Source organism: Emydura macquarii, unplaced genomic scaffold, assembly GCF_026122565.2.
Source record: "Emydura macquarii macquarii isolate MOO-44397 ecotype Brisbane River unplaced genomic scaffold, CSIRO-AGI_Emac_v2 contig_1390, whole genome shotgun sequence".
Taxonomy (NCBI): Eukaryota; Metazoa; Chordata; order Testudines; family Chelidae; genus Emydura; species Emydura macquarii.
The window spans coordinates 1463805-1487754 of NW_027131527.1; the positions used below are offsets into that span (position 1 = coordinate 1463805).

At 37.5% G+C, this 23950-nt stretch overlaps 1 protein-coding gene across 1 annotated transcript in view; it reads left to right on the forward strand.

The window, feature by feature from the left end:
• Nucleotides 1–23950, forward strand: part of NRG3 (neuregulin 3) — a 752789-nt gene that overhangs the window by 299317 nt on the left and 429522 nt on the right. The window contains 1 exon segment of the mRNA XM_067552466.1: nucleotides 21890–22019. Coding sequence (XP_067408567.1) covers nucleotides 21890–22019 — 130 coding nt within the window.

A 23950-nucleotide genomic window follows, 5' to 3' on the forward strand; every position in this document is an offset into this window, starting at 1 on the left:
TGCCATGTACAGAATACTGTAGTGTCAGTATTTTGGGCCAATTCAAAGCACACTGAAGTCAATGGAAAGACTGCAGTGGATTAATTCCAGGATGAATAGCGAACATGAATATTTAATAACCTCACAAGATGTGATGACAGCAAGAAGGGTTGCCAGAGTGTGGAAAGGATGGTTGGGTGAGAGATGTGAGTTCTGTATCCACTGTAGTTGCTGCTGGGCTTCTGCTATAGAAACTCCCCAGGCATGCAGCATACATTTTTGACAGGAAGCTTCATGCCAGTTTAATCGTGTTGCTGGTGTTCATCATGATTTACTTGCAGTACTTTTGAATGGCTATCTGGCATCAGTTTGAGAGCTGAAAGAATACAATTTAATAATAATAATACTTGGAACTTTATATCTTCAAAGTTGGATAGGACTTTCTTCCAAAGTGGTCCCATTAGTTACTCATGGAGTAAGGTATGATCAATGTATTTCTTACGCAAGGTACTATTTATCTATCAAGTCTTTTAGAACTGCTAAATACAATTGTTTGGCCTCTCTAACCTCTGGTGATTTTAGAAATGTCCAGGGTTTTTTCATTTTTCTGTAGTTCTTTCCATGATATATTCATTGTTTAAAAGTCATGGGGAATTGGAAATCCAAGATTTGGGAAATGCATCTAGAAATCACCTTTGAAGAGTAGTAACTAAGAATATAAATATTTTTACACTAAAATATATGTTATTTTTGGGGGAAAGGAAGAGATTCTGCCTAGGGAAACATGCAGTGCAGATCTAGACTGTCAACAGAAGTAAGCTTTGAAAATGGTTGACTGGTTTCATATCAAAACTGTTGAATGTTGTGACTCTTTTCCATAAGGAAATAATTGTATAAGGATATTATTTATTTTAGTATCTATTTGCATTTAAATTACTCACAAATAATTCAGAGTGCCTGCTGTGAAAGTGTAAAACATGGATCATTGAGCAGGGATCATCTGTTGGGCTCAGGTAGGTCAATTTCCTGTGATTACAGAGCATTGCAGGCATTGCTGGAGCTGAGTTCCTGCCTGTCTTATATTTCTTTCTAAATGTATGTTTGTTTTTGGCTATGTGAATCAATGTGTTAATGGAAGGCAATGGTGAGGCAAAGCTATATGGCAAGATGTACATGGAAGGGCATGAAGACAAACATTTAATGGGGAAAAATTACATTTATTAGATACCTTCCATTGTTGTTTACAGTTTTGTAGCCTTATTGGTCCTAGAATATTAGAGAGACAAGGTGGGTGAGCAGGGCCAGACTTCCAATTAGGCACAGTAGTCACATGCCTATGGGCGCCGGCATTGTGGGGGCACTTAAACAGTGGCAGATTACTCCACAGGCCAATGGGGCCTGTGCCCAGGAGCCCCGGCTAATTTGAGGGCCTTGCATGAGTGCTGGAACTCTGCCCCCGCCCCTGCTGCTGCTCCTCTCCCCTGGGGCCATGCTGCCCTGTTCCTCCTATTCCCCCTGAGGCCCCTTCCCCTGGATCCCAGGGGTGAGCATGATCCCCCTGCCCAGAACTGGCTGAGCTGGTCACCCCGCCCCTTCCTCTCTCCGTCCTCCCCCGCCTGGAGCTGGCCTGGCCAACCCCTCTTCCACATCACCTCCCCGTGCAGAAAACACGAAAGTCAGCTGTAGGTGGGGGGGGCGATGAAGATGTTGTGCCTAGGGGGCGTATAAAGTCTAAATCCAGCCCTGTGGGTCACATAATATCTTTTATTGGACTAACTTCTGTTGGTGAAAGAGACAAACTTTTAAACTCTTCTTCAGTTCTGGGAGAGGCATTCAGAGTGTCTCAGCTAAATACAAGTTTGAACAAATTGTTTATCGTAAGTATTTAACACTTATTCTGAGAGACCAATTAAGCTGAAGAATACATTAGCATCGCTGCAACCACGGAACAAAAAAAAAGGGGCGGGGTTAGTGGGTTATAGATTGTTGTACTAAACCACAAATGCAGTGTCTTTATTAAGAACATGATTTTTAGTGTCTAGCAAAGTAATGAGCTTAAACTCGCAGGCTCATCTTTTGAAGGTGTGTGCAGATTTCCTTTGAGGACCAGGACAGAGAGGTCAGATATGGAATGATCATTTTGTGAAAAATGTTCGCTGTTATGATGTTTTTATCTAAGTATTAGTATGTATGTATAAAATTATTAAATGGAACATAAATGCTGGAGTACAATGTTCTGGTTTTTTGCTGTAAACAAAGAGGGATGAACATAGCAATAGAAATTATTAGAGCTGTTTGATGTAGGCATTAGTTGCTTGTCAGCGGAGTTGTATATAGTGGACTGAACGGTCTATAAATAATTATTCTGAAGCAGAAATCATAGAGATTTTGTCAATAATGTAAGGAACATCTGGCAAAGTGCACTGTAAGCTTTTCTTCCCATATCTTCAATATTTTTACATCTTTTTACTTGCCTTGAGAAAAACAATACTTTTAAAAGATGCATGCAATATGCTTCAGTAACAGACAGCATGGGGTAGTATGTTGTGGTTCGTTAAGTTTTTCCCCCCAACTATTATTTTCTATACAATGTTGAAAATTATACTGATATTTTTAGATGACAAGTTTCTTTTAGATGCCTATTTCTATTTACATACGTGAATAATACATTTTAAGTGTGTAGATGAACCATTGTGCACTGAGTAGAAAAAAAATCAATATTTCTTAAAAAAAAAAAAAAAAAAAAAAAAAAAAGTCTTACTAGAATCCTTTATTCTCCTGACAATCTGAATGTATGTATCAAGATATAGATGCTTTTGTTCTTTAGTTTTCTTATGTATATGATATATTACATTTTTATATTGTTTACTAGTATCTGGAACTTTTGCATACAGTATATGAAAGTAATTCAATGATTGTTGACAATTCATTTTATTCAGAGTGAAGTTTGATTTGTTAACTATGCTAATAATGATAAGGATCCAACTGGATTTTAACTGTAGATGGGCTCAAACTGGAATGTCTTATCCAAAACTCTTCCAATTATTATTATTTAATTTTTGCCAGGTGGTAGGATGGATCTGGATTTGAATCCCAGTGTTTAAACCTACCCCTATGAGTTTGATTGAGTAGGATCCATAACCAGAAGCGACTTATGTAAGTGAATCCAATTTGAATGTGATCCAAAGGCAGAAATCTTGTGGAAATGGCGAAGATGATGATATTTCTATTATTTAAACTACGAATCTTCCAAGATAATCAACTTTTGCCAGTAGGGATCAATATCTCCTGAGAACATCTTGCCAGATGTCTGAACCCAGACTTCAGTCCTTTTTCAGATAGGCCATACATTCAGAAACAAGGTACCTGACACCTATTCAAATCCAAATCTGAATATTGTTGCCCTGGCTCATCTCTAATGAAGTCTAACAGCATTATCCCAGGTTGAGTCTCAAGAGGAGGATGTTAGGGAGATAAAGTATAGAGTCTGTTATGCTAGAGAAAATTGAATTTATTGTTGTGTGCTGGCAGTAAGGCCAATACAGTTAACAGCAGTGAATGTCTGATAGCACCATGCTGGTTAGTGGCGGAAGGAGAAATGTCCTCATAACCAATGCATGTTACAAGGACAGAAATAAACATTAACAGAGCAGTAGAGTGGCGGCAGGGGTCGGGGGGGGGGGGGGGAAGGGGCGGGGAGTTGAGGGAGCTGTGATAGTAATGTTTTAGACCCTCTCTGTTTTGGGGATACTGAAGTAAAAGATCCAAACAGCCAGTAAGAAGATTAAAGGAGAGAAAATTAGATTTAAAAAATAAAATAAAATGAATGATATATGGATCTCTTTATGTGAAGGGATTCTGAGAATAATATAAATGTTTCAGAGCTTGATTGTATATCCCCTGACCATGAGAGTGTCAAAATGATAGATGTGAGAGTGAATAATAACTTTTAGATTGTCTGCCTTGGAAGCATGTACCAGTTTAGGGTTAAAATTACATTATTTATTTTCTGCATTTTTATTCAGGACTTTCTAGCTCTTTGGAACAACAGTATAACACTGCCAATGAGAGAAACCAGCAACAGCCCTTTGACAATGAGTATCTCTACTTGTAACATATTGCCTCTTTGGTGTTAGATTGTATATATAGCTTTCTTATTTCCCATCTTATAGTGTCTTTTACCCACATAATTTTGTTCCAGCCATGCAGAAAGAAAGACAAGATGCAAGGGATGTGGTTTAATTAGGCCACAAGTCTGTTAACTCATCTGGGAATGATCTGGCAAAAACTCATACAGTGCAGGTCATTGCTCCTTCCTTAATCATTTTCACTTATTGGAGGGCTGTTGTCTTCCCTCCAAACCTGGTCCAGGCATCTGCTGGGATCCTACTGCCCTCCCTTTGTCAGAGGGTTTGGGGGGCTGGGGAAATGGGATTGTCTCCTCACTGTACTAGACATTAGGAGCCCCAACTCTACTTCTCAGTTTCTTTAGAGGGATTTCTTCCTCTAAGTCTGCTTCCAACTTTGGTTTATCAGGGAATCATGCCGCTCATGGAATGAGTACCTGCACTGAACATCTGTTATCTGCCAAGTTGACAGCTTGAACCTCAACTGTGACTAGCTCAACTGGATCACTGAGCTATTGTGGGGAAGAAAGACCAAAAAAAATCCCGCAACAACCCATCCTGGCTTACCTGGCTGTTGGAGAAAATTCTTTCCGAGTCCCCAAGCAGGCAACTAGAACAATGCCCACAGCAGACCATAAAACCATGTCCTACCTAAATCCATTGGGATAGAGCTATTGATCTAGGTAAGAAGAAAGAGCTCTGTCTGGAGGAATGAAGTATATATACTCTCCTCCAGGTAAGCAGATCCGATGGCTCATTTTAGCCGTTTGTAGTCAGCCCCAAGCTCAACTGATGCCACTTCTCCTCATGGAAATGTGTGTGTGCACACGGCGGGGAACCCTTAAAGAAACCGCAACCTCTTTCTTCCCGCTGACCAGAAAAATCTCCCTGTATTCAAGATTGAAGAATAATTTGTCCAGTAAGACACTAAAATGTATAACTTAATCATTTCATTCTCACCCCCCACATAAATTAAGGAATTTTATTGTATTTAGCAATTGGTCCTTAATTATAAATCACAAGACGGTTTTTATATTTGTTTCCACTTGAAGTTTCTTATGAGACAATATTTGCAACTTTGCAAAGATAGATTATTCTAGTTGCGTGACTGAGATAAGTTGTCTTGCTAGTAGGTCTGTCAGCTACCACTGAAGATAAACCCATGGTTTGCATCACATTTCAAATTTCCTTCCACAAAAATAGGCTGATTAAACTAAAGTAGATAAGCCCCTGGAGCCTCTGGAGATTACACTGGACTGATTTTTGTGCTGAATGTTTTCCAGCAATGATTTGTGGTTACAATTCTTGGAAGCTATTTTTCTTGAGTCCAGGGAGATCCTAATGCAAGTCTTTTTTTAAGATCATAGCATACAAACCTCTGGAGTAATATCCAGTCATTTCTGGAATGCCAGATCTTAGTTGGACTGAAAATATTGGAATTTGTTTTATGAGAAAAAACTAATTGCAGTCTTACATAGCTTACATTTTACAGAAGGGGGAGAGGGCCCGAACCAAACTTCAATGATGTTTGTTATTTGTAATGGTCTGAGCCCTTTATTTTTCTTGAAGAAGTAGTCTAACCAGATTTAAGCATTGTCAATGTTAAGGCTAAGTTATATACATGTAGGTCATCTCTACAGTTAGTCTTCCTAATGTTTCGTAACCCATAAAATGGCTTGTTCCTCAACTGTAATTTCTTAGGAAAATAATTAATTCCTCAGACAAACATGGAAACCTGGTTATATGATAATTTTCTAAGTGACTTGAAATGCTCTCTATGGGTAAAGGAGATTTACTATATTGGACCTCAGGTCCCAGACTGTTTTCAAGCTAAGAGAGTTCATCCTACCACAATAGTATGCTAACTCATCGTGATAGTCCATAAATACACTATTCTCTATTGCTCAGCTAGCTGCCATTCATAATACAAATGCTGTGGAAGAACAAAAGCATTGGAGATGCTTGAGCAGTCCAAAGAAGCATTATGAGTGACTGTCTGCTCAGGTATTCATCAGTATTAGTTTAACAAAAAGCATTTCTTCTGAAGAAATTAAACCAAACTAAGTAGGGGAGGGTTAACGTTGTGAAATCTAGTTGGTGCTGGAAGCTAAAAGTATCTTTGGACCACATAAATTAAGAGTTTTGGGAGGCAAAAAATACAGAAACGATTGTTTTGTGAAAGCAATATTCACTTTTATGCCCATTGCAGATACAAGGATTCCTCACCATCAGTTGTATTCTCTGATGCAAATACAGCACTGGCTTCACTTCAGAGCAGAAATAATACTTGTGAAATGGATGATATACTTTTCACAGTGGGCCTGGTTATCATCAGGCACCTGGAGAACCACAATTCCAGCTGAAATGAATGGAGTTGTGGGTTTTTGGTACCTCTTTAAATCGAATACTAAATCCAGGCCCACTCCTAGAACTCGTATGCACCAGGCTCCTGTGCCTCTGTGGAGCCCTGCTGTCTCCAGTGGTGCTGTGCACAGGCTCAGCAGTCCACACAGCTGTCATGTCAAGGCCTAGTTACCTATCCTTATAATGCTGCAATCTCCCTGATAGGCTGGTGCATAGGGGGCATCAGGGCCATGGCCTTGCCTTCTTTTTGATTGCCTTTTTTTTTTTTTTTGGAGGGGGGTGGCTGAAAGGACGTACATTCACTGATCACTGACAGGGAGATTCCTTCACTCTCCTGAGTATAGGGTCTGTAACCGTGCCATGTCCATTTAAGGATATGAAATACAGGCTTCTTTAACCTTTTGCACCCTGTGCATCTTGCAGGGACAGTGTATAATATAGTCTTAAATGTTTACCAAATTGTACAGCATGTGCAACATGATCTTAAAAACCTACTAAATGCACTGTATGTGAATTAATTCTCAAGATATAGTTCCATTTTATTTAATAGCCATCTGGAGGAGATGTCAGTAAAAAAGAACTTGAGGGCAGATCTTCTGAGGTCTAAGAGCACATTAAGATAATTTACACCATCTTTCTATTTATGACCATTTACAGCATCTGCGGATTTGCCTCCCCATTTTTTGTGGGGCTTTTTAGGAATTAGCAGTTTCTATTCAGCACTTGCTAAGCCATTGTCAAATGGCAAAATGTTTTTTGCAGACAACATTGCAGAGGTGAGTTTGAAGGAGCAATTTTGAAGAAGCATAAGGTGGTAAAACATTTTTAAAAAGAAAAATATTCAGATAAAAATGTTTCTCCAGTTTTTGAGCACAATCCTGGCTTTATGATCTCCATCCCTAAGGTGATAATGGAAATTCAGCCTAATTTGGCTCCCTGGAATGTCAACCCAAAACAAATCCTGAAGGTATAAAGCAAGTTACTGCTGCTGGGCTTCCTACAGGAGTAGCACCTTCCTTGCCTCAGGTCCTCTCAGCTGCTGATCTTCCTAAAATTAAATTAACATCAGCTGGAAGGAATGGCCCAGATCTAATGACAACATTTGTGAAGGAATGAGCAACTGCTTCACAGATCTAGACACCTTGTACATCAAACTGAGAAGAGATAATCAGCGGTCATTTTTCCTCAGGTAAAATAGCCTTTAAATAGGAAATGACAAATGAAGAAATGGGGGCAAGGTGAGAGATGGATTTGTCTTTGGTATCTTTTTTTTTTTTTTTTTTTGCGGGTGGGGTGGAGGGCTGTAGAGACAGAAAAAGGAAGAAAGAGGATAGTTCATATTGCATTTATCTCTCTTTCCATTGACTTCAGAATGCTTTCCATCTGGCCTGTGTTCCCCATAGTATGTTCTAAGAACAGGAATGATTCATAAATGATTGGAGTGTGCTCAGAATAATGGAAGGTGGAAGGAGGCAAAATCCTGCCTTCCCTCAGCTGGAGCTTGGCTCTTGAAGAGTAAGAAATCTAAGTTTTTGCTAAGTGCATTCTCTGAATAGCCTTTTACTTTCAGCTACGTGGGTTAAAATAGGGGTATTGTAGGGAAAATAAAAAATACTTAAAAGGGATTGGGTTTGGGATTACTGAGTTTTACCTAACAGAAATGACATTAAAGAGAGAAATTAACAAGGTCAAAACCAAAAGGTTGTAGGCTAACCTTAACTCTGGGGAGGGGAGTTGGATGTTAACAAAGGGTAATTAGCAGCTGATGACAGCAAAATAAGAGAGAGGACAAACACTCATCTAAAACCTGGTTATAGCTAGCCTGGTAATATAGTATTGTGGTACATATGCTAAGAATACTTTAAATATTATCAAGGCTTTATTGGTATTTGAGCCTAAATAGATCATTTTTTTATTTTTAATCTCAGTCACATAGATGGACTTAGGTTACTGCAAAATACGGCTTGGATCTATAACTACACCTTATTCAGCATAGTAACTGTAAACAATTTTTATTGTAAATAGTGTCATACACCCACAGATAATTACAAGTGCTACATTCATAATAAAATATAAGGAATGTTAATATTGATATGGAAATATGGCCGCAATCCAGTTATACCACTTATACGAAATGTTAATGGTAAAGGGTTATAAAATATTAATTTTGTTTCTTGGAAAAGCAAAATTCCAAGAAGCACACTCCATTATTTGTAATAGATGATCACAGATTTTAAAGCTGCATTTCTGCTGCTTCCACGAAGAAGGTAAAATGAACAAGTAACAAGATGACTTACACTGGATACCATAAAGAAAAGCATGTATCTATATTTTCATTCATGGTGTATTGAGATCAGATTATTCCATCTATATAGGCATGACTGCCATATTTTCAAGAGTTAAATTCCACTCTTAGCTATGTATGCACAAGTCCCACTGATTTCAATGGGTATTATGGAAGCATAACAGCCAGCAGAATTTGGCCCCAAGTATCTAAATCAGACCCAGATCTCGCAAATAGATACTTATGGGCAGACTTGCTGCTAGCTTTGGAACTTCCTCCAGCACTAGGGGAGGAATTATATGTTTCAAAATTTAGACCCTGATTCTACAATAAGTTGTGTGTGGTCAGTCCCTTGCACTCTCACACAGCACTAATAAATTGAATGGAATTCCACATGCATGCAAGGGTTTGCTGCACAGTTCTGATTGCAGAAGTAGCCATATTTGGCCTAGTTTTAGTGTTGGGTGAATAAAATGTTAAAAATATTGAGTCTGTCTACTGTTGGGGTTTTTTGGTTTCGTTTTCTTGGGGGGTTTTTTGGAAGCAAATCAGGTATAAACTGATGTGTAAAAATGACTTTTAAATACAGACTCCTAAAATTTTCATTAAACAAATCAGTTTATATAGAATATTCGCTGTTTAAATACTTCATTTCAGGAGCACAAAATCTTTATCTGCTTTCTTTTTAAAGTTCCCTTGTTCCAATAACTCTTCTAAGCATTATTTGTTTTGTGACAGATTGCCATTTTATTTACTCAATAGAGAAAAACTTCTAATGAAGTTTCTCCTCTCTCCACAGAATTGGGTACGAAGCTCTCTTCCGCTATGGGCCAGGGGTTAAGGGAGGAATGATGGGGGAGAGGATGAGAGAGAAACAAATCCAATCCCTTTCTGAAACAATGTTTTTGCCAACATAGTACCATTCATAGCACTTTCATTCACCTTTTCCACGCTGTAACCCCATGTTACAATGGGGTTGGGGGCAGAGGGGGAAATTTTTGGACTTCTCCCTCCCATCTAGTCATGAAGAGACGGCCCTCTTAGGCCTATTTGTGACCGCTTGAGGAACACAGCCTCAAGGTTGACAACCCACCTAGGCTATGTTCATCCTAAACTGGAAAAGGTGAGAATTTCATTTGCATCTTTAGGTCAGATATATGTGTGAAAGTACAACTTCTGTAGTTTTACTAAATTACATATTATGAAATGTATATTGAAAAAGGAACTGTCCATTATAATTCACATAGAATCAGTGCTTGGTCTGCTAGGTATTATGCCCAGAGAAATTGCTCTTACAAGACCTAGACATGAGCTCCTTCAATTTCTTTATGGCTTGTGCTAACAAATGGGTAGCACTTGGGAGAACACATACCTCTCCAATTGATGATGATTAGTTAATCTAGGGAGGCAACTGAAGAATGAGATGATAAAGTATGTGCTATAGATTATAAAAGTAAAATAGCACAGCATTTTGTTGTGTTAACATTTCTCACCTTTTGGGGGGGCGGGGTGAGAGAGAGATAGCAACCCCTAGCTCAAACATGCTTTATTTTTTAAGGCACTGTCGAGGTTTTCCAAGGACTGATGTATGGGATATGAAGAAATACATGGCAGCTTACTCTGTTGCTCACCATCTCTTTTCTGTTGCTGTATAGGTTTGCACAAATCAGGCCATGCCCTTACACTGTTATTTCTTTTATTATTATACCATGTATAATAAGCTCTGCTACTTCTCATGTAGGCTATACAGTAGAGCCTTTAGTACTTGTAATACTCTAGCTCTCTGTATTTTGATTTAATAGCAATACATATTTTTTAGCTCATTTTACTTTCCCTTTTTAAGTGTATTAAATCCAGCACATAAGGATGTGAAACAGTCCTAAAGAAGATCATATCACAATCCCATTTCATTACTTTAACAGGATCCTAGTGCAACTCTGCCATAACCTCACTATATACCGTGAGCATATTAAATTACTAGAGTGATGGAATGGTAAAATAAACAAGCCTGAGACAGACTACTTTTAAGGAGATCAAATCAATTTCTTTACCTTTAAACTTCTTTGGGTCCTGATCCAAAGCTCGGTGAAGTCAACAGGTATTTTCCAATATTTGGTTGACACTGATACCAAGATTAGTACAAAGTATGAAAAATGAAGGAAGATTTTTTTTTCTGACCATGACAACTTTCTTGATGACTTTTGTGTGTTTCTATGTAGCTTTTTTTATTAAGCCCAGGTCTTAGATCATAACAGTTGTTGGTCCAACAACTAAATGAGTAAAGTTTTTCTTTTTTTCCATCAATGGGATTGTCTTTTTCCTTAAAGGACCAACTCCTTCTTTCCTTACTCTTGCAAGTAATCCCACAAAATCAGTTAGATGACTTACTTGTGTAAGACAAGTAGGTCCTTAAGGCCCTGACTCAGCAAAACACTGATATTAATGGTACTATCCATGTGCTTAGAGTTAACATGTGTTTCTGTAATTTGCTGATTCAAGGCCTAAATTTAAGTTGTTGTAAAGTTGGGCCCCAATTCTGCAAAAATTTAAATAGACTGAGGGCTTGTCTACACCTACAGAGCTGCAGTGGCACAGCTGCAGTGTTGTAGAGTTTAGTGAAGATGTTCTCTAAGCAGATGGGAGAGCTTCACTGGGAGTTCAGTCGACATAACTAAGTCACTTAGGGGTGTGGAAAATCCATGCTCCTGAGCGTTGAAGTTATGCTGATATGAATTCATAGTGTAGGCCAGGGCTCTTGTTCCGCACACTGTGAGTAGTCCTATTGACTTCAGGGGGACTACTCACAGAACATTATTAGCCACACGTGTGAACATTTACACAACCAGAGCCTTAGTCATGTATCCAATTGAACCTGCCCTTCAAAAATCAGTACTGTTTCAAGATATGCCGCAGTACCAGCACACTCACATATTTTGCCTCACTCTGATGAAGAGGAACTACAGAACTTCTAGAAGGATGAGAATTTAATAATGGTGTGTATGTGTGGGGGGTGTTCCTGCACAGGATGAAAACATACTAAAGCATTATCACAAAGAATTGTAAACTCAGCAGGTCTCCCTCTTGCAAAATGATGCTACCTTGTGCAAAGGAAGAATAGGATGCAAGAGAGTTTGATTTTGTGGTGTTCATCTTAACTTTCCCAAGGATTTGCCTGCATTTCTTTGTCCATCATTTCATCTGCTAAATATAGATTCTGATCCTGCAAACACTGACATACATGCTTACTTGAAGCAAGTCAGTAGTCCTACAGAAGTGAAGTTAAACGTGTGCAGACCAGGGCTTACCCTTTGGATTGATTTTTCAGGAGTTCTGAGTATCTTTGGCTTTTGCTGAAGCCAGCACTTTTGAACATCACAGCACATTGGAGGCCTTACATCTGCAGAACAGATACTCACTCAGATAATTGTATTGAAGTCAATGGGAGTACTTCTGTGAGAAAATATTCATCAATAGGAGCAAATGGTTCACGACCCGTCCTTTTAATTAAGAACCTAAATATGGATTTCAGAACTTGATGTAGTAATTTATTTGTAAACATTTTGGCTAAAACCTTCTTCAGTCAGTACTAAAATTTATAAGCAATAGACATACACAAAAATGTGCAGAACCAGTATTCACTTAAATTACAAGTATGTTTACTGCTGGTCATTACTTTTCTGCAACTCATTTGGTAGAGCCTGTTGGGAATTATTGGACAAAACTTTTTTTTATGTTAGAACAGAAACTTTTCATGGAATATTCCATTTTTGACAACATTTTTATCAGGAAGTTTTCTCGGGTCCTGGATGGAATTTTGAGAGAGCAAAAACAGCCAATAGCGCAGTAGTTAGTGCTCTGAGTCAGGGAGAGAAGGGACTTGAACTTGGATCTCCCTCATCTCAGGTGAGTGCTGTTAGCTGTTGGCTATTCTGAAGTGTGTATGTCTCTCTTTTTGGAACAAAAACAAATTGGAAAAACCTTTAAATTATTCATAAGACCACATTTTTGTTTTTCCAGCTAACCCTAGTCAGTAGTTCACATAGTGAGGCAAAAGCAAATGCAGTATCTTTAAATTTAGAATCGATGCATATAAACATAATTAGTCATCTAATTCTTAAATATAACCTATGAAAAGCATCTAACAATTTTCTTGAAACACTTGAAGGTACTGCCAATTTTAAAAAGTGTTCTTGAATTAGAGGCAGGCAAATTCAGACATGTTTAGGGAATTCCTCTTGCCTAGTTATTTTGAAGTTAATGACAAATAATTTTTCCCCTGTACTTGCCTGTTCTTCAATATTTCCCACTTTTGGAGCTCTGGCTTAAACACAAAAAGGACGTATTTTGTCTTCATTGTCTTTATTAATTGCTGTGTGGTATGCTTGAATATAACATGGAGGGCCCAGTGAAGTCAATGGTTACATTTAACATTTACTTCAACTGGGGTAGGAAGCTTTTAGATTTATTTATTCCACACACTTACTTCCACCCCCAAATTGATGATATCAATAAAAGCTGTAAAGAGTCAGAACTTGGAATTCTCTGATTTTCCACACAAAGTCTTTAGAATAATAATGAAATTGTTAGGACAAAGTTTAAAGTATTTTATGCCGTGGAAATATCACATGTATCTATTTTGGGTTTCTTTGAGGTGTTGGAAAAAGATTCCAAGTGTGGTTCGTTACCCTGCACCGATAAGAGACCCACACAGGATTTCAGGCTGGACAGTCTCCAAAAGAGTTTTTTCTGCAGAAGGTCAATTCCCAAGCCCACAAGTGGACAGTGGAAAAAGACCCCGAACAAAGGATTGCAGACGGTTTTATACCTTATTGCTACTTAAACGTTCATGACAAGACCATACATATCCCCCTTACAAGGGCACAAACCTATTTTTTTTATAACTATTGGTCTATATTATTTGGCATACATTATTTATAAAATACTTTTACAGATGTTTTGCAGCTAACTACAAATTCAAATTATCTATCAAGGTTGCATAGCTTGCTGAATTCAGCCGAGGCTTATTTCCTCTGCATTCCTAAGAACTTTCCATGATCTGTGCACAGAGTGGAACGGCCTTGCCTTATAAACAAAGAAGCTGCAAAAATGGAGTAACTATAGTCAAGCAACTAAAAATCAGCTTACAAAGGACAAGTGAGATTTGCTACTGATGATGATAAAAAAAAGAAAGGGGGGGAGAGAGAATGTTCAAAGCATTAAACGATATCAACCTTATTCACTAGCACACTCTTACGAACGTGCTCTTCCGTAAAGGCAATCTGAATTTAAATAGAAGCTTAAATGTAACGAGAAAAATCATTTTGAAAAGTATCCTTCAATATTTGCCTCATTAACCTCTCTTTCTGTATCATGTGGATAAGCAAATAAAATTGTTTTATGTTACTGGCATTAATAATTTACATAGCTTTAAGATAAGAAGTTGGGATAAGAATGCTGGCTTAGGCGCCTGCAGCCATTAAAGAATGATATTCCTTTTCTGTACACTTTTTTTAATCTTACTTTTGTTTTTCACATTCAGAAAAACCTTTTTGAAAACTTCAAGCATTGCAATGCTAATAAAATGTCTGTGTCAATTCTTTGCAGATTTTTTCCTTAGTTCATCGTTGTGTTATGTGCATGTTAGCAATCCCACAGATATCAACTAATACAGACTATTATATATTATATTCCTCAGAAATCAAACCTGTAAAATGGATTTTGAAAGTACTCATCTTACCTTGTCAGCTAACATTGAAGTTCACAAAAATTAAATAACTTAATTAAAAATCAGACATAAGGTCCTCTGTTAGTCACAGGTCAGACATACTGAATTTCTAGTCAGAAATGTATTGTAGAAGGGGAGCCAAAATAGGTTTATAATAGAAGCTGAGTTCTTCAATAGCTTCCATTCCAGCAAAGTATTTAAACACACATGTGTATCTCCAATTGCCCTCTGGGAGGGAGTGTGAATAGAGCACTGGACTGGGACTTCCTGGACTATGGGTCTGTTCAGGCTCTGCCACTAACATGAAAGTCACTTCACCAATCAGTGCCTCAGTTTCCTCATCTGTAAAATCAGATATCTCTCTTTTTTATGTGCTTTGAAATACACTGATAGAAAAAAAATCTATATACATATTTTGTAATGGTAACTACATTATAGTATTACAAACCTTGTAAATGAGTTTTCAATATGCTTAATTATTTTATGAGAAACCATGTGACCATGAAACTAAAAACTGTATAACACTGCAAAAGAATGTTGCGAATCGTGTGAATTTCACTGGAGTTATTCTTTATTTACACTCATGTAAGCGAGAAGAGACTTGGACTCTCTGCGTGTATGAAAACAGATAACTAAAATGTGTCTATATTGTATACTTACTCATTTTTGTTAAATCAACACGATATACATGGCCATTTTATTTAGATGTGAGGCAACTTGTTTAGATATTGAAAAAGTAGTTCTTATAATAGAAAAAGCCTAACTGCATTGTGACAGGCACATACAGCCAATGTTAAAACCAGCAGCTGTAATGGTTACTGAACAAATTGATTGCTGTGAGATTCAGTAAAATCCTTCAACTCTCACAACAGCTATTTGACTCAGTTTCCTACAGAGCATTTAAAAATTCAATTATCAGTTTCTCCCATAGCAGAAGAGTACAGGCCGTCTGTTCTTAAGTAGCTGTGCAGGTACTGCCAAGGACAGATTGTTTTTCTTAAATATTTTTTTCATACCTTTCTTCTGGACTGTTTATAAATATGATTATAAAAAACATTTAGTTTTACAAAGTGGATGCTCCTATAGCAGTAGGCAACAAACATACATTGGCAGACCATCCTGCACTTTCAAGTACATTTTAGGCCTGATTTTCAGAAGAGCTCAGGGCAAGTTTTTCAAGTTGTCAGCCCTAACAGGGCCAGGTTTTCAAGAACTTAGATCCATGTAGCCACCTAATAAAAGGCTGATTGTCAGAAGTACTCAGCACCCAGCAGCTCCCATTGTGACTCCCATGGCTGGATTTTCAAAACAATGTGGCACATTGGACGCTCAGAGCTTCTGCAGTTTTGACCCCTTATTTTGGTACTTTCATCTAAAACTCTGAACCTAGTTATGGGTGCTGAACTCTTTAGATGGTCTGGTCACGTGTGTCCATTGGGGGCCTTTCCCTAACTAACTCCTGCCCATGAAACTTCTGTTGGCATCGTTGGGAGTTCTGTGCAAAGATAAAGGCAAGAACATGGCCTACTATGCTTAATTTTATACTCTTAAAATAAATATACCATTGAGAAGTTGCTGTATCTATATATCCTATGCCGTAACATATTCTGAAGTGAAAACCCCATTTTATTTCTAACTGCTTGACATTTCCATGTTGAGAGCTGATGTTTTGAATAGAAATTTTTATGTATTGACTTGTTTTTCAAAATAGGAGAACAGCATTTGGAAGGCCCATGCCTAGTCCAGGAATGTGTAAGTGGGCCTGTAATTTAGTCTATGGCAATCTGTTCTCTCACTGCATGTGGTAGTTTGCAAAAAAAAAAAAAAAAAAAAAAAGAGAGCGAGAGAGGAAATAGAACTGGCTTGAGACTCTATTAATTTATTTCATTGATTTGAATCACTATTCTCTACTCACATATTGTGATGATAAATTGGAAAACTTCATCAACATCTTTCTCTCTCTTTTCTGGAACAAGGTCACATTCTATTATATTTGATTCTGGCATCAGACTCAGGAGGAGGGCACAGGAAGGAGAGTGGGCTGATTTAAAGAGATGATTCCAATTTATCAACATGACTGGATCTCTCTCTGATTTCCTGCAAACAATGCAGTAGCCATTGCTTCCAGACAACATTATATAAATGGTGATATGGTGATTCTGTGCTCTGAAAATGAGAGAAATGTATTCTGCTCAAGCATTGTTGTGACTGTGATTGTTCCTTCATTTTCTGTATTTCAGTATGATTGTGTTGAGTAATGATAATATCATGTGAGCCTTCTTATCATATCAGACAAAATTCAAGAGCATAACTCATACATTCTCTCCCACTGTAAAAAATATTTTTAAATACCCCACAAAATCTGGGGGTCATCACAGTAGTGTGGACACGGGGTACATTCTGAAGAACATGTTATTGGTTCTGTGCATCATAGCATGGTAGGCCCTGGGGACAGACTCTCAGGTAGCTGTGACCAGATCTAATTAGAACTTTAAAATCAGCTGAGAGACCTTGAACTGAATTCTTTATTCAAAAGCTAGCCAATGTAGAGAGCTGAGCACTGGGGCAATGTGTTCCTGGTGACCTGTGTTTCTGAGCAGGCAGGCTGCTTTGTTTAAGATGGAGCTTTTTCAGGGCATTTGGACTTCATAGTGATACAGAAAATTGCAATAACAAAGTTTATGTGTTACAGAAACACAGATCATTCTGGTCAGATGCGAGTCCTAGCGAGTCAGGGTCTGATGAAATCTTCTGAATAGCCGCAGATGAAAGTGAATTATTTTTTGCCACCACAGCTATTTAAGCATCCAAGTGCAATGCAGAGCCCAAGAGAATTCCCAAGACCACAGATTAATTTAACAATTTGAGGTGAGATGCCTTGGATAGCTAGGGTTTCTGTGAAGGAACAGAATTTTAAAACTTCTGTTCCCATTGGCATAATTTTAGTCTTGCCCAGGGACAATACACCTAATTCTAGAATGATGTAAAGGTAAACATAATGTTTAATACATACACTGATTTTTAGCTGCTGTATTTCTATGTACTCCGCTATGAAGCGCGCTCTCTCTCTTGCTCTCTCTCTCTCTCTCTCTATATATATATAAAGACGCATGGATCTGTGTGATTACAAATATTATTACTAGTCTCCATCAGACACACACTATTTGATGCTTGATTTTTTTTTTTTTTTTTAAATGAAGATATGTCTGTTTAATGACCATTAGAGAAAAATCAATTCAAGGTACAAGTGGAATATAGAAGTTATCTCATATTAGCATGATAGTCTTCAGCAGGTACAGTATGTTACAATAATTCTATCAGCCATACAAGCCAGGCATTTTAATCATTCCCAGGAAAGTTTCATGGCATATCTGAATTTAATAGAGTTTAATAGTATTAATTTAAAGTATGATCATTTGTCTGAGAAAGCATGTGGGATGCGTGTTGAAATCTCCAACTTTCATGGTTTGATTGCTAGCTAATACATTGCTGCCTTTCTGGATAAACATTTTTTTTAATATTGTTATTATAGTAGGAATTATTTTTGCATTTTTGAGACATATTAGGAAATTTAGCTCAAAGAAGCTAATTAAACAAAATAAAACTCTTAACTGTTTTCTAGCAGAAGCTTAATTTGTAGAATTCTGTGTTTAGCTTTTATCTTTAATTTATCACTGCAGCTTTGGGGGATTTTTTTTTTTTTTTTTTTAGTTAGTTAACATTGCTGTTTTTCACTGCTAATGCCACCAACAGAATGTGTTGCCAAAGAGACAATCTCTCAATTTCATGGCTTTTTTTCCCTCTGGCCTATGGTACTTGCATCAAAAACCACTTTGTTTTGAATATTTTTCTTCATAATAACTGATTATTTATTCAATATGGGCTCACCCTCATTCAGTAGAATGAGACTAAATCTTAACAAAAGAAAAAAAAAAAACTATATCAGGGGCTTGGTGTCTTTTTTTCTAGAATACTTCTATAATAGCCAGATCAGAGCTTTCATACCTTTTATTTAACACATGGAGCATGTGAATAAACAGAATAATATATACATTCTTGTATTTATCTTGTATGCCCGAGTCCACTCACTTGGAGATGATTAAAGGATTGAGATAATTAGCATGCAACCCCCCAAAAAAGTACATGATCATAAAAGTTCTGGGTGAAATCCTGGTTCTCCTACACCATTGGCTTCAGTGAGCTCAGGATTTAACCCAGTTTTGATTTTTGTGTTTTCTAGTGGTTTCACATTAATTACAGTATGTTTGTTTGGCAGTCTTCATGTTTCACTACTAATTTTCTCATTTTAAAGTTGTGTTTGAGAAACTTCCAAGCTTCCTATTGGGAGTTCTTTTGGGGAAAATATGTTGGTTTTAGGATTGTCAACATTATTTTTGCTCTCCTTGTGTTCTCTACTTTTCTACTGTCGTCATTAAATACTTGGTCATATTTTACTTACAGTATTTTACAAAGTTCCCAAATGTGCTTAGTGCAGCAAACATACTGTAGCAGCTGAGCAGATGCTGCAAAACACATTGCTGAACACTTTATAATGCTAGTTTGCAGGTGGATGTGTTTTAAGTCAGAGGTTTGGGAGACTAGATTTTAAAGTGTTTTTTTGATTGTGAGGTTTGCTGCCTGTCACTGATTCGCGGCTGTGTTAGGGCTGAGGCTGCATTAAAAAGTTGACTGGATTATTTGACAGTGTGGACTGCCTCATTCCTTTGGGTACTCCAAATACTACAGTGTTTTAAAAATGTGCAGTAATGCAATGATCAGTTATTTTTCTACTTACTACTTTTCACTGGCTAATCTAAAGATTTCACATACGGGTGATTGGAGATTTGACATAAGGTATTTTTATCACTTGATAGGTAACGATGAGAGGGGTTAGTTATTTACAACAGTGTTACTGGAACAAGTATCTTTGCAAAGATAGTGGCATAAAGCTAACTTACAAACAGAAGTGTTAACAAGCACTCCTGTGTCTTTATGCTGCAAGAGGAGGGGAAGGGTGCATTCACTACAGCATGTATGGCTTTTAATTCAGTACTTTGGGAGTAATCTGTATTGATTTTGAATTTTAAAATATAGGCAACCTACCAGACATGTATCTTAGAAATTGCAATCACAATATAAACAAGGAAGCTTGCATAAATGCAGCCACTTCAGACCATGGCCTTCTCAGCAGTCTTAGAGAACAGAGGAAAAACATAGGGTTTGCAGTGTGTCTGGAAGGTTAGCAAATCTGCGCTATGTCAAGCAAAAGGACGAGGAGTGACTTTCAGAACGGTTACGTTGTATCAGTGGAATACAAGGATTCCTAGAATACTGTTTTTTTGGTTTTTTATTTTTTTTAATTCACCTATAACTAAAACAGTCTTTCTGGTGGATTAGTCTCCCATAAATCTCCACTGTTGGAGTTGAGCCCAATATATATTTCCCATTTCTGAGAAAACAAAACAATTGATCTACCTTCCAGAACAGATATGTAGACATGTAAGCACATGCATTTAGAACGTCAGCTGTCTATCAGTGCTCCATTTTTCCATTGGTATTGTGAATCTCAACATCTGTTTTGCATCAGTCTATCTGCACAGTCACAGCTACATTACTACCAACGCACAAATGAGCAAATTGGAAATGCTGAGCGTAGAACCTGGGGAATATTTAGTGTACTCACATTCTGTCCATGGCAAAAAGCAGCCACTATCTTTGAGGAACATTCAAGAAATAAGCTGTCAGGAACCATCCTGTGCTGTCAGGTGGCAGAGGAGATGATTGAATAATTCATGCTTTATGAGAGAGAGAAGATAAAATAAGGGGAATAAAATAAAAGTACCTTCAGACCCAAACACTAGGCAGAAATACTACAATTAAAAAAAAACCTACTAAAAGTTTTTCATTTTTAAATTTCCAAACAACTTAAGTTTTGAACTAAGGCCTGGTCTACACTTACCTCAGAATTCGGCCGCAGTCAATGGGAGTTATGCAAGCTACACAGGGTAGTTTGCGTTACTCCCATTGACTTCTTAACTTCCAGTGTGCACGGCGTCTTCACTGTACTGCGCCGACGGGAACGCTATGCCACTTGAGGGGGGGGTTTTACTGCATCGACTTCCTGATCTGTTGAGCGGGTCTTTACTGACCGCTCAATCGATCGAGAAAGATCGATCTGACAACCGTGAATTTGCCACCGTCAGTGAAGACGTACTCTAAGATCTTAAGATCCAAACTGAAGATGAAGAATCTGAAACTCTGTCCATGAAACTTAAACCAAATTCAGGTTCTCTTTCTAAATCAATGACCTCTGAAAACAGGAAATGGGTCATCCGAGCTGGGACCAGTAGAATCATGCATGCTCATTGACTTGCATTGCAGAGAATATGAGACAATAGAAGAAAGGGAGAAAAAAACCTAGAAATTTTGCCTCCTAATTTAGCAGGAAAGATTCCAACCGAAATCCATGATCCCTGGCACTTGGCAATCCCCTGGGCATTTGGCATTCTCTGAAGAAAATAGTTCAGTTGGAGAGTGACTCTAATTTCATGGGGTTTGTTCAAAAATCCACATGCTGGACTTAGCACTATGAGCTCTTCCTACCTGCCAAAAGATTATTTTATTTTATACTTAATATAAAGTAGCACTTGAATTAACTTCAAAGGAAATAGAAAGATGGAGCTTTAGAGAGGAATAACTACATTTACTAGTCTTATCAGCAACTAAGGGGGATGGCAGCTCAGCAAAAGAGAGGAACTGAAGCATGGGTTATTGGCATTTTATATATCCTTTGTCTGAGAACATCTTGGCCCGCATGAGAACCTTTCACCCTCAACAGATAAACGTTTGAATGGTTCTGTCCTGTCAGCCACACACAGGAACTTGAGCTAAACCAAGAGTAGAGGACTGCAGAGGCAATTCATGCAGGGGAAGTGAACTTCAGTTAATAAATACATAATAAAAAAATTATAAAACTAAAAACCTACATTGATTTCCACAGGGAAGTTGCAATAGTTGCATTGATTAGATATGTAGTAGCATTTTGGACTAACAGAAAAGACAGAAGGGTCTATCAACTTTAAACAAAAATTTTTTGCTAAAATTGAAATTACAGAAAATTTTACTAATGAGAAATTCAACTTTAACTGCTAATGTATTTCCCCAATTTGAAATTCTCCAGGGAAAGTCCCATTTTTAAAGCCTTAATTTAGAAAATTGACAGGCAAACAAAATAGCCATATTTAGATTTATTTGCCTCACATTCTCACTGCATTTTAATTATTTGGATTATTTTGGTCAACCCAATGTCAGTGAAACCAACGATTCAAAGGTCTTTAATGCAGTTGTTAATGGTATCCTGCATCTTTATGGTAGTCTAATGGCATTTCTCTCCCTATGTTTTCTCTACAGATACCACAACATACTCTACTGAGCGATCTGAGCACTTTAAGCCATGCAAAGACAAGGATCTTGCATACTGTCTCAATGATGGGGAATGTTTTGTGATTGAAACCTTAACAGGATCACACAAACACTGCCGGTAAGTCACTGCACCAAGTGTTTTGACAAAAAAGTGCAAAAAGATTTGGTAATATCCACGGATACAACATTCACAGAAAAAATATACTGATATAGAAATCATGTTTACATGTAAAAATTAGTGGAAACTACAGATGATTGGATCTGTCTTGTTTTATTTTTTTAATCCATAGTGTTGTTTTTGTAGGAATAAAGGGGGGGGGGGGCAAAGCAATGCTTTGATTGGCTGCATTGATGAGAATAACTCTTACTATGCTATGTCATTTCCAAAATGACAATCCAGTGGAGATACATAAATTTATTTTTATTGCTACAGTTTTAAGTAATTACCTTAACTTGTTGTTCAAATTATCAATTTCCATTTATTTTGCATAGTCAGATCAGCAATTTGATGATAGTGTTCAACTAGGAAAAAATAAGCTCTATTCATGGATCCAAAGGATTAACAGTTGTAACATTTAACTGTGCATTGGAGAAAAGGGCTGTGTATCTTCCATGAAGCTTATGTGCATTTTGACTCCTTTACACTTGTCAGTTAATTTCGATATAACACCTTAAAAGTATGCAGTTTTTGAAGTAGGAAGCAATTTTAAAGATTGCTGGAAAAGTGATCCAGCATGCTAAATATTGCCAGAAGTACTGGCTGATACAAGTGGGGTGGGGGGAAGAGAAGGAATGTTTTGTTAACTCTAGTTAACTTTAGTTACTCAAAATGAATAAATAATGCGGACAGCTGCATTTGTTTGTCTGTTTTGCTTTAAAATATTAAAAATATTTTAAAACAGAACTTTTCTGAAACAGGATCAGATAGAACAATCAAATCCTCCTTTTTGGACACTTTAAGTGGCATGCAGTATAGGGATGTAAAATGGGTACTTACCAGCATAAATGTCAAACTGAGCATCCATATGAGAGAGAGAAATCTGTGGTAAAATTTTGAAATGCACCTACATTACTTGGGAGACTAAGGCTCAGATTTTAAAGGTATTTAGGCATTGCTGCGCTTAGCATTGTAACACCTAGCTAATTTAGGAGCCTAAATATAATTTAGGCACTTAGGACCATAACTCCCACTGACTTTCAATGAGACTGAGGCTTGGTCTACACTTACCTCGGCGATTTGGCAGCAGTCAATGGGAGTTGCGCAAAAAACTTGCGTAACTCCCGTCAACTTCTGTGCTTCTCCTCTGTGCACCGTCTTCACTGCACTGCGCCGATGGGAACTGTGTTCCTGTTGACGTAGTGCTACGCCAGTTGAGGTGATTTTAGAATGTCGACTTCTGGATCGACTGAGCAGGTCTTCACTGACCAGATAAGTCGATCTGACGGTGGCGACTTTGCCAGTGTAGACATAGCCTTAGTCTTCGAAGGTCCTAAATCATCTAGGTGTGTTTGAAAATTTTAACTTTCTTCTTTGAGTGTCCATGTTTGAAAGTTGGGCTGTTAAAGGTTAATGCACCAATCAAATTATCATCAGAAAAATATCTCTCAAATCTTTTTATGTTTAGTGTGGCACTGGTAATTTATTTTTCTTTTCAAATATATATGCTTCAGTGATCATTGATCTCTCTCCATTATTTACTCTTCTCATATGACACACTTATTAAATTAATTATTCTAAATCATGAAGCATGGAAAATGATGACATCTCCTCACCAAACCATCATAAAATTTTATAACTATGTTTTTAAATTATTTTATTAAGGCAAGTCAGCGATATGTACCCTTCATTTGGAAACTATAAAAATTACAGTGTAGGTAAATAAGCAAGTGGAAGTTCATACCGTCATTGTTAGCCAGGTCATAAGATTTGTTTCTATCAGCAGATATTTGGCATAGTCTGTATTCATAATTGTATATGGATTATATTAATTAAATACAATCAAATATGAATGGCTGTTTTCTTTGTTCCACTTTTAAGATCTTTCACTT